At 41.3% G+C, this 14,928-nt stretch overlaps 1 protein-coding gene across 5 annotated transcripts in view; it reads right to left on the bottom strand.

Moving 5' to 3' along the window:
• Positions 1 to 13,513, bottom strand: part of RBM33 (RNA binding motif protein 33) — a 103,951-nt gene extending 90,438 nt beyond the window's left edge. For all 5 annotated transcript variants that reach the window (XM_069859291.1, XM_069859292.1, XM_069859294.1 and 2 more), the window contains exons 1-2: positions 13,261 to 13,513; positions 3,718 to 3,796 (exon numbers count right to left, since the gene is read on the bottom strand). In XM_069859291.1, coding sequence (XP_069715392.1) covers positions 3,718 to 3,796; positions 13,261 to 13,288 — 107 coding nt within the window. In that variant the 5' untranslated portion in view covers positions 13,289 to 13,513. The remainder of the gene's footprint in view (positions 1 to 3,717; positions 3,797 to 13,260) is intronic.
• Positions 13,514 to 14,928: the final 1,415 nt, after the last annotated feature.

Here is a 14,928-nt window from a genome sequence, read left to right as displayed (position 1 = left end):
AATTAAATACCCCAAAGTGAGAATGGGCTATATATGAACAGAGTGGGGAAATGTAAAAGAGTACCTTAGGACTACATAGGAAATGCTTGAAAATGGAGAAGCCAATCCCAAGACACAAATCAGTGCTAAAAGTTGTTTTTGCAGATGGATATATCTCTTTCAGAGCTGGTTACTGTATAGATAATACAGGAGGCATGAAAATCTTGTGGGATAGAGGAGAACAGATGATATTCCAAATCAGCACTCAATAGGCCATTATCACCAGTACATAATATTTGTCCATAGTTACTAATATAAAACAGTTCAAGAAATGACTGAACACTAATAAATAGCAATTGGTTTGTGCTCACTGCAATATTAAACAAAAACTGGGACATAAGACAAATCATACATCCCAAAGAGCGAACTGACCGGAATTTAAACCCTTTATTTCACAGACAAAACACTCTATATAACAGAAGTGGTTTCAGAAGCATTTAGAGCCAAAACTAAAGTAGGAAAAAGTCACTAATCTCTTCCGCTGCCAGTACTCTGACAAATGCACCAAACGGTTTGAAAATATGTCCCAACACTATGGTCCACCACTGACAGCTTTTAATAAAACTGCACTAGAGAACTCCAAAAGACAACAAAAGTGCACGTTATAGTAGCATTAAAAGATGAAAAGAATGTTCAGGTAGTAAGAAATTCAAATAAGAAAGGAATGGAGAGAAAATGAAAGATTAATTTAATTATCTAAACATAGTTAGGACTACTCAACAATTTCTAAAAAAATATCCTGGGTTTGAGCTCTCTAAAAATTTTAAACATTTGGTCAACAGAAATAATTGCATATATACTCAATTTTTTAAAGCTTTGGTTTATTATTTCTTGACAGTCAAAAAAATTAATGGAATTAAATGGAACTTGTAACAGAAAAGTGTTTCACCCAATGCCCCTCAAAGCCTATTTAAATATTCAATGTCATTCAATATTTTCACTGATAAATTAAAAGACAAAAAAAATCACCCTTTGTAATTTTTGAATAAACGAAATAACAGTGAAAAGCTCACACAGTAAAAGCAGACCTATCTCCAGGTTCTTTTAAAATAGCTGAATCTGAAGTTATCTGTGAAAACGAGAGGGACTGGAATTACCAGATCTGACTATTAAAAGCAAAAGGAAAAAAAAATTGCTAAAATATCCTAAGTTAGTTGAGAAACAGACAAAACCAAATGGCTGAAATCTGATAGCACATAAAGCCATACAAAATAAATTAAATTGGAATAAAAGTTCACATCTGTGATAGCTCCAAAGGCAATCCACCCTCACTACCTAGGCACAAAGATCTTTGCAAAACTACAACTCTAGCAAACTGGGGTTAAAATAATCTAAGAGTTTGCTGCTCTCAGAAGAGACATTCTTCCCCTAGCTCAACTCCCAATACTGAACATTCCCCTCACTGAATAAATTCAGCTCACCAAACGAGGAGAAGCAAATACAAACAAAAAGCTCAAAGTTTTTTCCAGTGTAGAGAAATGAATCATCTCAGCGAAGGGTCAAAACAAGTGCATTTCAGCAGAAGTCAGCTACTAAATCAGCCCTGTCATCTCACAGGACAGCACCAGAACTGCATGTTTTTCCCAAACCCAAGCTTTGAGCTACTTATAGAGATAAATGTATAAATTAACAGCCCGTGATAAAGACGTCAGGCTGGCTGTTTCTGGCCTCCAATTTCATGACCATGCCTCATTAAACATGAGCAGTAGCAAGGGCACAAGTGTTTCAGGAAAAGAATTTGTAAAATATGTAATGGGAAAAATGCTTCAAGAACAATGTTACATTTGTGCTCCCAAATAACACGGGACTTTCAGTTACCACCCTCCAGTGTCTGAGAAAGAAAGGGATGTGGAACTCCAAAATGTTTAAATGACTGGGGGATGGACCTCAGTTATGTGCCAACACAGTAAAGGATGATGGTTAATCAAGATGTGTGACTAACAGCACAGCCCCTTCACCCTATACTGAATTAGGCCAGTAGTAAAATAAAAAAAAATCAAGCAATTACATTTAGCAACAACATATCCACGTACAGCACTTTAAATTGCCCAAACAACCACAGAACTTAACACTTAAAAGATAGATTGGCAATCTAAAAAGATTACTATTAATTTTCATTATTACCTTTTAATTTCAACACATGCAAACAAACTAATATTCTATTTCAGGCAAAAAAAAATTTTCAGAAATAAACAGCAAGATGAAACTCTAGAATCTCCAGCACTGCATCTAAAACCACTTCCCTTCCCTAAACAGAATCCCTGTGTGCTTCGAAATCTCAGCTTAGTGAAAATACTCTATAACTCTTCCATATTCCTACAAAATTAAATTTGTCACAGGGAGTTTACACCACCGGCAATAAGCTTACAACTTACAACTAATACAAGAGCTGTTTGACTCTTCCAAATTTTCTAAGGTGGTAACAGTAGGACAGCTGAAAACCAACATGATCAGACAGCATCCAAGAGCCCACTTATTCCTACCATGAATCAGTAAAGGCAAAAACTTCAGAAACTTTCCTAACACAAAGCATTTTGCCTGTAATACTGGCATCAGTATTCCTGAACATCCAGGGCTAGGAGGCAGCACAGAACAGTGACCCAGCCTGAACAAGTTTTATTGAGCTCTCAAACCAGATCAGTTCCTTGATGCAGTTTGTTCACCATCCAACCCACAAACAGCTGTGCTGCATGACAAAGAGGAGACCCCTCACCAGCAGGCAGTAGAACACCCTATATACAGAAGCTATTGTCCAAATTCCTTCTTCACTCCTACAGCAATGAAAACTAAGCAGTTAAACTAGCAGAAAAGCACGGAAGAGGAAACTAATCCCTCTGGCATGACAATAAATGTAAAGTAATTGATTCACTCCAAGGGCTCAGCTCAGTGGAAAATTACTAAGTGTAAAATTTGTTTACTAATAATCAGTCAAGTGATTGCAGACAAAAATCTGTCTAGAACTTATTTTCCCCCTTTTAATAGTGAAAACCACTGATAAAGTCAAACAAATCTCTCTGTTACTAAAAATGGACAAAAAAAAACCAGCAACCCCACAAAAAAGTGAGAAAGTTTTCTCTCAGAAAGAATGGAGAGTTTTGGTCAGTAGCTTGACTCAAGTCTTCATCAGCTACAGTGCCTTCATATGAAAGAACATGCTTTTATTCTACCCCCAAATAACAAAGTTTATACGTACTTCTAAATCTTTACAGCAGTCATATTTTTCAATAAAAGCACAAACCCAGACTCCGTTACTCTCCCCCAATGCAAAACTGGTGTAGGACTTTGAGGATAAAAATTTAAGTGTCTAGTTAAAAAAAAAGTTAATTTGAGCAAATTCAAGCCCTAAAAAAAACATCCAACGTAGTTTAAATATTAAACCACTGAGATCCACTAAACATTTATAAGGAAAACAGGACACTATTTGCAAAGTTAATTACCCCGCAAATGCTTTGTATTTATCCAATTTTAAATGGTATCTCTTCATAGTGCTCCCTATATTCCTCAGGGCAAGTATGTTTGGCACAATCTAGCATCAGCCAACGCGTGCAAAACAACAAACATCTTCATTAGTATCTAAATGCGCACTCCTCTAAATGTTAGAATACAAAATGCCAGAAGGGTAAAATAGAGCAAAGTAATTCAGCGTACAGAAACTGAACACAAAAATATTCCACCTACCTGTCCCAGTCATCATCTCCAGCTCTTCTTCTCCAAGACCTTTCTGCACCAGGCTTATCAAACTGATCAAAGTCATCATCTGTAAAAGAAGGTGACTACATAAATGATTTACTGAAATGAAAGGTTTCGGAAGCAACTATGTAGGTGAGATTTCTTTTTTTTTGGTGGGGGGTTCAAAAGATGCAAAAATGTCTTTTTCTACTTTGTATTTTAACATGAGAACAGATAAATATCAACATGCTTTAATAACAAAAAAAAAAACCCATCATGTCCTGTATAGCTTTCTCTCCTCTCACTACTGAGTTTAAGGATAACCTAAAGAAATGAAGCATGAGATAAACAAGTGGAAAATGCTGTCAACAAAGATCATCCCAGAGAAAGGAAGTCCCCAGCAACGCATGAAACTGAGGTCCAATGGAGGTGAAGGGAGCAAGGTATACCAGAACTCTGCTTGTCCTGGGGGCCACAAGCTTATCTACCCACACTGGGCCTGCAAAGGCACTTGGAAAATAGGAGTTAACCTCAGGTCAGCACAAGGTAGGACAGTAACAGCAACCCAAAACAGAAGAAGGAAGTCAGGTGTAATAGACTGTCAATTATTTCAACTAGGGCATTAAGAATACTTGAAGACACTAAAGCAGGTTATGCTGCATGTTAGGACATGCACATGCCTACCACGGTAAAACTGGTCCGCTATATATTCCTCTCAACAAGTACTTTCATTTTAGCCTATCAAATCACATACTACTCTTGCATAGCTTAGTTTGCAAATGACTATTTTGCTACTCAATAATATTAAAACTTCTGTTTATCAGCAAAAAGAAATGCAAAGCTCATCTGCTCCATTCAGACATCCAGATGTCTCATCATCTGTAAACTGGAAGCAATACCTTCAGAAACACTCAATCCTCATTCTCCTATCCTGTAGCCACAGCCCAGCAGAGAATGCACACCGACACTCAGTGTCTTATCAGACATTTCCATGACTTCTCTAAGAGTCAAACAAGTATGTGGCTACAGTTTAACGGCCTGCAAAATAATAGAAGGTTGAGCAATCCAGTCCTTCCAGCCTGGATTGGCGAACACTAAGATGCCACATATCCAGTCATTCTCCTCTATCTGCACTCAACTCTTTGACCAAGTACAATGCCAAGGGTCAACTGTTTGGGGTTTTTTTGTGTTTGTCTGGGGTTTTGTTAATGACTCTTCAAAACCAAATCTGTTTTCAGCTCTTTAAACTAGACCAAATATTCTTCGGTGAATATTCCACACATGCAATGACAAACCTAATCACTTCTTACTTCATATAATTAAAGCCAGGTGTTTGTGACTGCTAGAAATTTAAAAGGAAGTAAAAATATTAAAAAGAGAATATTCAGTTCTTGCAATGCCACTAAATCAAAAGCTTTCACACCAGAAATTTCAATCATGGCTGCAAAAGTAAGACTGCCCAGTATGAATTATGATGTAACCCAACTGTGGCAACTTTTTTGTTTTGAAACTGTAGATAAAATCATTTCCCCTTCATCAGGTTCCCTCCTTTACTCCCTACAGATACTTCCATATTTTAACTAACTTCCTACGCTTACGCTAATTTACATAGTCTAACACCCTTGAAACAGTTGTTTTCTATTTCTCTGCTCTACGTACAGCAACCTACTTCAATGCCAATTCTTATTTCACCCACAAGGAAATCCAGACAAATATCCAAGCATTCACTATCCTCGCCTTGAACACCAAGTTATCCAATTTTGTGTTCTCCAAAAAAGTGCCACCTTGCTCTCCTTATGCTCATTCAAAACCATACTGCAGTGATTATCTCAGAGCGTTGTGACTTCTGGGACATGTACTTCTTGCATTGTCATTGTTCTTACAGCTGGAGTGCAGCAATCCACTGACTTTGTGTAATGCAATCGGTTTTGCAGCAACCCAAGTTATGCGTGCCCACACACTGACTAACAACTAAAAAAAAAAAAAAAGACCAGCATCAGACAAGAACTTCTTTTTAAGTTGTGCCTGCTTATTTGCAAGACACCATATTTTTTCATGACAGGCATCACTTTGAGGACTACAGAGAGGCTGTATTATAAACCAACACCACTTGAAGACAAGATCATAGCTCTTTGGCACACAATTCTTACACAAATGGACCCTTCATGTCAGCCAGGTTTAAATCTAGATGAAGTTATGGGCCAAGTCCATGTTCTCTGTTGAGATCTCTCTACAGCAAAAAGAGATACCCTTTAGTATACTTCATAGCGCTTTTTCATACCAGAAAGTTAAGTTCTATGGCCATAAAAGTGCTTCAATCTAGTATTACTGCTAGTGAAGAAACAATACAAAAAGAGGGCCTAAGTTCCTCGTGTAGACCAGGATCCCCACTCAGCCAACACCCCTTCACCCTCTGGTACTTCTGACCCCTTCAAATTTCTCACATCCTATTCCTTATTTATGAGCAACTCCTACCAAAATCCAAAGCTGAATTACATCCAGGCAAAGCCCTTTTCACAAGCCTCCTCTAGCAGGATGCATACAAAAACCTCAAAAATGACTGGTCCATCTGTGTGTGTGGTGACCACCACTTACAAGAAGCACTCCACCCATGTCCCTACTACATCCCTGTTCTCATCTCATCCCATACTTATGATATAAAGATCTTTAGGATAGAGTCAGCTTTTCTTTTTTATGCTTATTTTTCCTGTGACAGCTGACACTGACAATAAGCATTACAAATTATGCCATTTTGATATTAAGCATTGTCAGAGCCCAAAGCAGGTTGTGGCTCTCCTTTAGAAAACAACAATCAGACACCTATGAATAACATTCATCGCCAGCTTTATCCTTTGTGAGACTGCAAGAATTGAAACAGGCACAGGGCTTACACCTGCAACACAATGTGATACCTAGCAAGCCTCAGCGAGGCTTACTTTTGTTTCCATTTCTGAACCTATACATATTTTCATTTTTCTTTTACCTAGCTAGGTAATAATGCTGGAAACTACTGGAAAACAAGAATCAGTATAACATTTGTCTATGATTCTCCTTGAGAAACACTAAGCCAATGTTTGTGACAAGCATGGGTAAGTGCCTGTAAAACATTAACTTGCACAGGAAGAGAAAAACTCAGCACCAGCAAAGCTGAAAACCACTGACAACAACAGCCAAAGTGGTTTGGTTTTTTGGTTGTTTTTTTTTAATAATTCTCAGTATGACTATGTGGGAGGTAAACAGAAAAGCAAAAAAGTGAGGGGAGGAATCCATGAACATTAGCTTTTTAAACAGAAAAACGTCCACTGTAGGAGTTGGAAGAGGTTTTGTATTTCTTGCAGCAGTATCAGTGCAGCCTAGGAAGGCAGTCACACATAGCAACTGTTGCCACGACATGCAATGCAATGGCTACCACTCCTCGTTTCAGTTCAGGGCTCTCATGGCAAAGCTCAACAAGAAGTGTGCGCACTAGATGGGTATAAACTGGAAGAACCTGACAGGCAATCAGTAAGCACACTAAGCCCCCTCTTTAACTTCCAGGCAGAAGGTAAACTTCCCACTAGAAGGGAAAAACAAACAAGACCCATGAAATACCAAAAAAACCCACTAACTGAACAAGGATACAGGGCAAGCCAGTTACGGAGGAAAACAGAAGAAATAATTCAACATTTGGACATTTGGTTCCAGCTCTAAGAAAATTGCCATTATCAAAGTGACGGAGAAGTTGCAGGATGCTGCACAGACTAACTATCACTGGCTGTTTTATTAGACCAGCCTGCCTCACAAGGTTCTAGCCAGCTGTAAACCACAATACACACAAAGACAGCTACATATATTTGGTTCCCCATGCTACAAGATTCCCATTTGCTTTATACCTACCCTGGTGTAGCACCAGCAGTACTATAAGCTTTTTATACAGCTTATTTTTTGGTTTTATGACACACGGCCAGAATTTTTTCCTGCTTAATAAGAACAGATCATCCACACTAGAAATACACAACACACAAGCCTCATTTCCTCTTTGTCTATGCTGATGGTAGTTTCTAACTTGAGAGAAACCCTTTCACTAATCATTTTTCTCTGTAAAATGCAAGTTCTAAGCCATGCAGTCAAGTCTTACAAGCGTAGGAGGTGAATCAGCAGGAACAGTGCAGAGCTCTTAATGTCTTAAAATGGTACCAACATAGCCCAAAAAGGCAGTCCTACATAGCAACTGTTGCTAAGATCGAGTATTTTACTGCAATATGGCCAAGACTTCTAGATCAGGAAAAACATTTGATGACTGCATAGTTTTGTCTTCCTAGAAATACACCTGTGTGCTTTCTGGAACATCAACCACATGCTGTCTCATAAATCTCCCTAACATTTCAAAATTTTGTGTATTGGTTCATTTCAATATTAGACTATCACCAAGATCAAACACATTACTAGTTTTAGGCATTGAAAAAGCATCAAAGATTTCTCCTTATCCAAAACAAGATGTAGATGTCACAATGATCCAATAATTCACTGCATTAAAAAGTACTGCACACATTTTACCTAACAGGTCTTCTAATAGCATTTCAAGCACAAGTCTCCAGATTAAAAACAGCTTACCAGCTTATCTTTATGTAACTTATTTCTACAGGGTATTTTTCTTCAGATTTCATTGCAAAAGGCTACACAACACACAAGTATTGTAAAACCCTGACTTTTCAGGAACCAAGTGTATAATTTAAAAACAAACCTCTGGTCCTGCCTGACAGTGAACTGAATTTCAGTATCTCTTTCTATGTGATACAGAAGAATAAAGGTTTAATGAGCAAAAGCCGTATCTAAAACACAGGCTGGCAATATAATCATACTAGTTGAATGAAAACTGGCACCAAATCGCAGTAAAAATACAATGTCTGTGATGTAAACCTAACACATTACAAAGCACACTGCAAATCAAGTCTCATTTATAACAGATAATCAAGCTCTCTACCCCATCATAAAAATCATTTACTCAAACTACTGCATTATGCACAAGAACACAAGTGCACAAATAAACTAAACTGTTGCTGTTTGTGAAGTATCTGTTCAGGAAGTCTTCAGGTAGCTTTATATTGGTAAACAATTACTCATAAAAGCCTTAAGTATTGAGTGACTAAGTATTCACAACCACGTAACAATTGCATAACGTGTCCCTCAACCAGTACATTACATTTTCTTTCCAAATTAATCCTACAGGATTGTTTAGCTTAATTTTTGCTTTCTTAAAGATTTCTTTTTTTAGAAAGAGTTTGTCATAATGCAAAGCAAGTCACTAGCAACAAGCAAGAATAGAACTAATTATGATATACTGCCAGGAACTGAAGTTCTCTTTCTAATCACTACATGAAAGAAATTGTACCGTATCATTTATTTATTTTTATATTCAAAAGAAGAAGAATCTATATCTAAAGCCCATAGCCACCAAGCCACAACAGAAAATGTTTCTAAAGTCTGCTTGGATTTTAAAATGTATTTGCTTTGCAAAAATATTTCAGAAGTGTCACAGTCCTTGCCTCACAAACATACTGAATAGTGAATAAAGGCCAAGAGTTTAAACGAAATCCATGTGAACTCAGTTCCCAAACAGCTCTGGAAATTGATGAGAAACTGCAACTGCCCAAAAACTCTCCAGCATCCTTCCAAGCCATCAAATGTTATATTTAAAAGTGTGACTACATTACAACACAATATAACACAGAACTAAGCATAAACATCACCTTAAATTACACTGGACGACAAGTTTTATGCGACCTAAAACCTGAGGTCAAGTATTCGATGCAATGAAGCATGGTTTGGTTATTGTAAAAGCAAGCCATGCTAACACTATGTTTTAATTTAGATGACTTGAAACGAAGAACATTCAAAACAACATGACTTCCAATGAAAGTTTGTCAAAGAAGCATAAAAATATTAACAACTGCTATGTTTTAACACAAATCTGTCTACCACAAGCTCATTCAAGTAGTAACATTTCGGTACTAGTGCTTAGCTGGTATAGTAGCCCATGATGATATATTTGTATTTCATTAATTAAAACATCCATAGGCCTCTGACACCTGGAGGACTTTCACTGTGCACCTATTCCAATACAACTCTGAGTTAGTTACCAGTGGAATCAGGCCACCTAATAAAGCAGGATGCAACACCCACTGAAACCAAAAAACAGCCAGCACTACAGCCACTTCCATCTAGGCACAAATGCAGAATCTATTTCCAGTCCTTGTATGCTGCCGCCAAACAGCCTGAAGCACAACAAAAGCAATTGAATTTATTAGACTGAGAGTTTATACTACATCTTTCAATTGGAGAGTGACCTGCAACAGAGAAAGGTGCCTGCTGTGCCAGCTGTATCAGCTTTTCTCCAATTCTTATCAACAACTTCAAAAGAGGTTTTTAAAGCCACGACATTGCTGAGTGTGCAACAGCAGCCCTCAGAGTAGTTAAAATCAAATCAAGCTGATGACATCTTAAACTCAAGCTGGAGGAATAACATAATAGGCTCTGAGGTACAGAAACACCCATTCGGCTACTCTTGGTACAGGACTTCCAGCAGGAACATGGGGTAGACATGTACAGACGGTGCCCTCTTCAGCTCCTCCTCTGCCCCATCCCCTGTCATGACTCACATCCAAGGCTTACCTGAATCCACACAAGCATCAGGTCACAGAAGTACATATGAATATTCTTATGAATCAAGCCAGAGACTAAAATATCTTAAGTGGCTCATTATAAATGAGTGAGTCCATATGTGCTGTCCAATAGACAAATCACCTTCCTTCTATTCCATCAAATGTATTTAAGTGTTCAGCCAACATAGCCATATCTCAGTTTTCAGCCCTGCATCATATCCTTACAGACAACATAAACTTTAATCTGCATCTTCAGAGCAAAAACTATGTAACTTTTAACTCCTACCCTGTAAAGTCAACAAATTAACACCCCATTTATTTTTTCACTGCCTAGTTCATACTACTTTACCCATCAATAGAGCCTTTCTTTTTTCTTTTTTTTTTTAAGAAAACACTGTGGTGCCATTATCTCCTCATTTTAAAATATCTCCCCTCCAACTTCAAAAACTACATCCAAAACATTAGTTCCTCCAGTTAAAACTTCATCTGACCAGAAACATTTAAGCTGTATAACCACTTAGTCCTGGTCTTTTCACCCTGTAGACATTCTTTCCCTTTTGTTACCAACTATTGACTGTAGATAGCTGCCACTTTCCAAAGACTTGCCTTTACCACTGCAGTAATTGCTAGGCTTTTTTTTTTTTTTTTTTAAACTGAATTTAACACGTGAAAAGTGTATTCAACCATGAATTTTCCTTAACTAGTCATACAGACATAACTGTGTGACACCTCTGGGTTTCTTCACTCAGGTAAGTACAGTACAAGGATCATTCAGACTAAATAAATGCTGTCTACATGGGGCAAGGATCATATTTATTTGGCTGCCATTTATTGATAAGCTCAGCCTTAATGCTGAACAAACAAATGCTTGCGCCCACTTAGTACAAAGGGATCCTAATTCACTGTTAGACAAACAGTACTCCACAACAAAAAAAAAAAAGTCTTGAAACTGCAATTTCACCACTTAGTTGAAAGCTATCTGTTGCACAGACCTTTGTATACAAAATCGTGCTCCTTCAATTTACAGCAGTTTTAAACACAAGTACTAAAATGATTCAAAAGTGATAGTTTCTTTAAATTACTCTGTTCTCACAATCCAAGAAAAAAAACTTTCAGAGAAGGAACGTGCATGCAAAATTTACTTCCACATCACAAATAACTGATCAGAACCACAGAAACTAGCACAAACATTTAACCAACATTAAAAACCACACAATGTATTTGACATCATTAAAATGATGCCCAAAATAATCAATTATTTACTGCTTTACCAATCAGAGCTGTTCTTACTAGCCTTCTTCCCAAAACCCCTGACTCCTAAGTTCAGTAATGTTTTTGTAGCATTTAACTACAGTAGGAAGTTTAATTGTGTTTACACACACTGTTACCAACTAGCTAACAATGATGAACAGTCAGACCAATTATTTGAGGGATCACCAGGACAAGTCACACTCTTCTCCATGACACCTACTTACAGAAAAAAAAAAGGAGACTAGAATCATTGAATCATAGAATGGTTTGGGTTGGAAAAGACCACAAAGATCATCCCATTCCAACTGGATGGGCAGGGACATCTACTGGATCAGGTTCCTCAAAGCTTCATTCAATCTGGCCTTGAACACCTCCAGGGATGGGGCATCCACAACTTCCTTAGGCAACCTGTGCCAGTGCCTCACCACTCTCACAGGAAAGAAAAACCCTTCCCTAATATCTAATCTAAATTCACTCTCTTCCAGCTTAAAACCAGTCCCCCTGGTATTATCACTGTACATCCTGATAAAGATCCCCTTCCCAGCTTTCCTGCAGGCCTCCTTTAAATATTGGAATGTCTCTCTGGAAAGTTTTGCACAGCCAAGGACAAGACTGACAACTCTGACCAGCCTTTATCAAAACTGTTATTCCTAGTGAAAGCAAGGCCTGCAGCACTAGAAACAGACTTTTTCCTCTTAACTGTATCACTCTTGTATGACATTGTATGTCTTTCTTTTAACCACTCAACCAAACGTCCTCATTTTAAAATACGCTTAATATACCAGCCAGAACCACAAAGAGGCTTGAGTTGTCATTTAAAATGCTGTGAGAAAAAGTGTCCTTAGTCAAGGCTCGCCTGAGAACTGTGCGGTCAAGCACCAACTTTGTTTTACACTTTCCAAAAGAGATCTTCCACTTCAGGGCCACCTGCAAAAGAAATCATAACGACTCCCCTGATGTAAAAGAAGTTATTCAAGCAGGTCACACACTGTAGCTGTGAAAACTATTGGAAGCTGCCTTTAAATAAGCACATCCACCTGACCCAGAGGTCCCATGGTGAGTGAGAAAGCTGTTGTCCCTTCCCGGCCTTGCTCCAGCCAAAGGCAGACCTAGAGGTACAAGGGCAGCTCCCACTCTACACCGCCACTCCCAAGCAGGAACGAAACAACAGGGTAGAGAAGAGAGCGGAGGGTGAAGGAGGGGATGAAGGAGGGAGCGAAGAGGGGTGCCTACGCCTCAGGAAGGCTCCCCTCAGCCCGGGCAGCTGCTCCACGCCTCCCAGCGAGTCCCCGAAGCCCCCCACCCCCACATCCCCAAGCGAGGCCACAGAATCCCCACCCTCCCCCCCCGACACCTCCCGCCCCGACACCTCCCGCCCCAGCAAAGCCACGGGAGTCCCCAGCGACCCCTCCCCCTCCATCCTTCCCCCTGGCGAGGACACAGAACCCCCCGCCCACTGGCGAGGCCACGGAGCTCCCAGCCCTCGCCAGCGCCAGCCCCACCCCCAGGAGAGGCCCCGGAGCCCCCAGCACCCTCGTTAGACCCCCCAGATGAGGCCCTGGAGCCCTTAGCCCCTTCATCCGCCCCGCTAGAGGAAGCCTCGGAGCCCCCAGTCCCCTTGCCCGCCCTCAAGCCAAGCCCCCGGGGCCGCGGCACCCACCTGCGCCTCCTCCCAGGGCGGCAGCCATGGCGCTTCTCTTCGCCCAAGCGGCGGCGGCTCCCGGCAGCGACCCCGTGCCGCCCCCAGGCTCAGCAGGCGGCCGAGGGGAATGGGGAAGGGCTCAGGATTCAGCGCCCAGCGGCCCCCCTTCCCGCCGCCCCCTCACAGGCGCCCACCGCAGGAGAACAACAAACTACCACAACATGGCGGCGGCCGCCGCCGTCACCGTCGCCGCCGCCCCCGCGACGGAGGGACGGCGGAGGCCCGGGCCCTCCCCGGGGCGGGCAGCGGCCGGCGCTGGTTGGCTGGCGGGGGCCCAGGCGCGCCGCACGCCGGGGGACGCCGCGGGCCCCTGCGCGTGCGCCGGGAGCGGGCCGGGCCGCGCACGCGCGCCGCGAGGGGGCGGGGCCGCGCACGCGCGTGCAATGGCGGCCGGAAGGGCCGGGAGTTCGGGCCTTGAGCGGGGGGCGTGGGGCACCCCCAGCCCGGCCTCCCTCCCTCCCTTCATCGGGGAAGCGGGCCCCCAGCCCAGCCTCTCCTCGTCAGGGGAGTAGCCCCCCCCCCCCCCCCCAGCCCGGTCACCCCTTCGAAGGGGAGCAGCCCCTCCGTGATACAAGAAGTAGTTAGTTACTATTACAGAAAGCGGAATATTTTTGGTTTAAGCTGAAGTAGAGTTAAGTTTCATTTAAGAAATGGTATTTTTGTGAAAGTTAGGTTGTCCCTTTGATAACATGTATTCTTTCAAACTGTTTTGTATAGAATCATAGAATCATAGAATAACCAGGTTGGAAGAGACCCACCGGATCATCGAGTCCAACCATTCCTATCAAACACTAAACCATGCCCCTTAGCACCTCGCCCACCCGTCCCTTAAACCCCTCCAGGGAAGGTGACTCAACCACCTCCCTGGGCAGCCTGTTCCAGTGCCCAATGACCCTTTCTGTGAAGAATTTTTTCCTAGTGTCCAGCCTAAACCTCCCCTGGTGGAGCTTGAGGCCATTCCCTCTTGTCCTGTCCCCTGTCACTTGGGAGAAGAGGCAAGCTCCCTCCTCTCTACAACCTCCTTTCAGGTAGTTATAGAGACTCAGAGTCAGAATAATTTGAGTTGGAAGGGACGTTAAAGATCATCTAGTTCCACCCCCCTACCATGGGTAGCGACACCTCCTACTAGGTCACGCTGCTCAGAGTCTCATCCAACCTGGCCTTGGACACCTCCAGGGATTGGGCATCCACAGCTTCCCTGAGCAACCAGTGCCTCACCACTCTCTCAGTAAAGAAATTCTTCCTTATGTCTAGTCTAAATCTGCCCCTCTCCAGTTTATACCCAGTTTTTCCAGATGCTGTTCCTTCTTTGAAGATGATAACATCTTGTGTGAAGTATGATCTGTGCTGAACACATGCCTCTCTCTTGAGTCTATCTCAAATGGAAGGTCAAGAAGAGGTCTGGAGCCAGCTCCAAATCAGCAAGAGTTTTGACTGTTGTGGAGTTCCTAATAGCATTAAAATTAGTCCTTGGAAAGTAATAGAATATGCATAAGGTTTCTGGGAAAATTTATACATATGCATGTAAGTGAGAAATATATTCTGTAACCAGCTTTTTTCTCGTTCAGCATTATTGATGGAGATCACTCCCTCATGTTGCTCACGCCTCACAGAGGATGCTTGCTT

Source organism: Phaenicophaeus curvirostris, chromosome 6, assembly GCF_032191515.1.
Source record: "Phaenicophaeus curvirostris isolate KB17595 chromosome 6, BPBGC_Pcur_1.0, whole genome shotgun sequence".
Classification (NCBI taxonomy): domain Eukaryota; kingdom Metazoa; phylum Chordata; class Aves; order Cuculiformes; family Cuculidae; genus Phaenicophaeus; species Phaenicophaeus curvirostris.
This window is presented reverse-complemented; position numbering and strand designations above follow the sequence as displayed.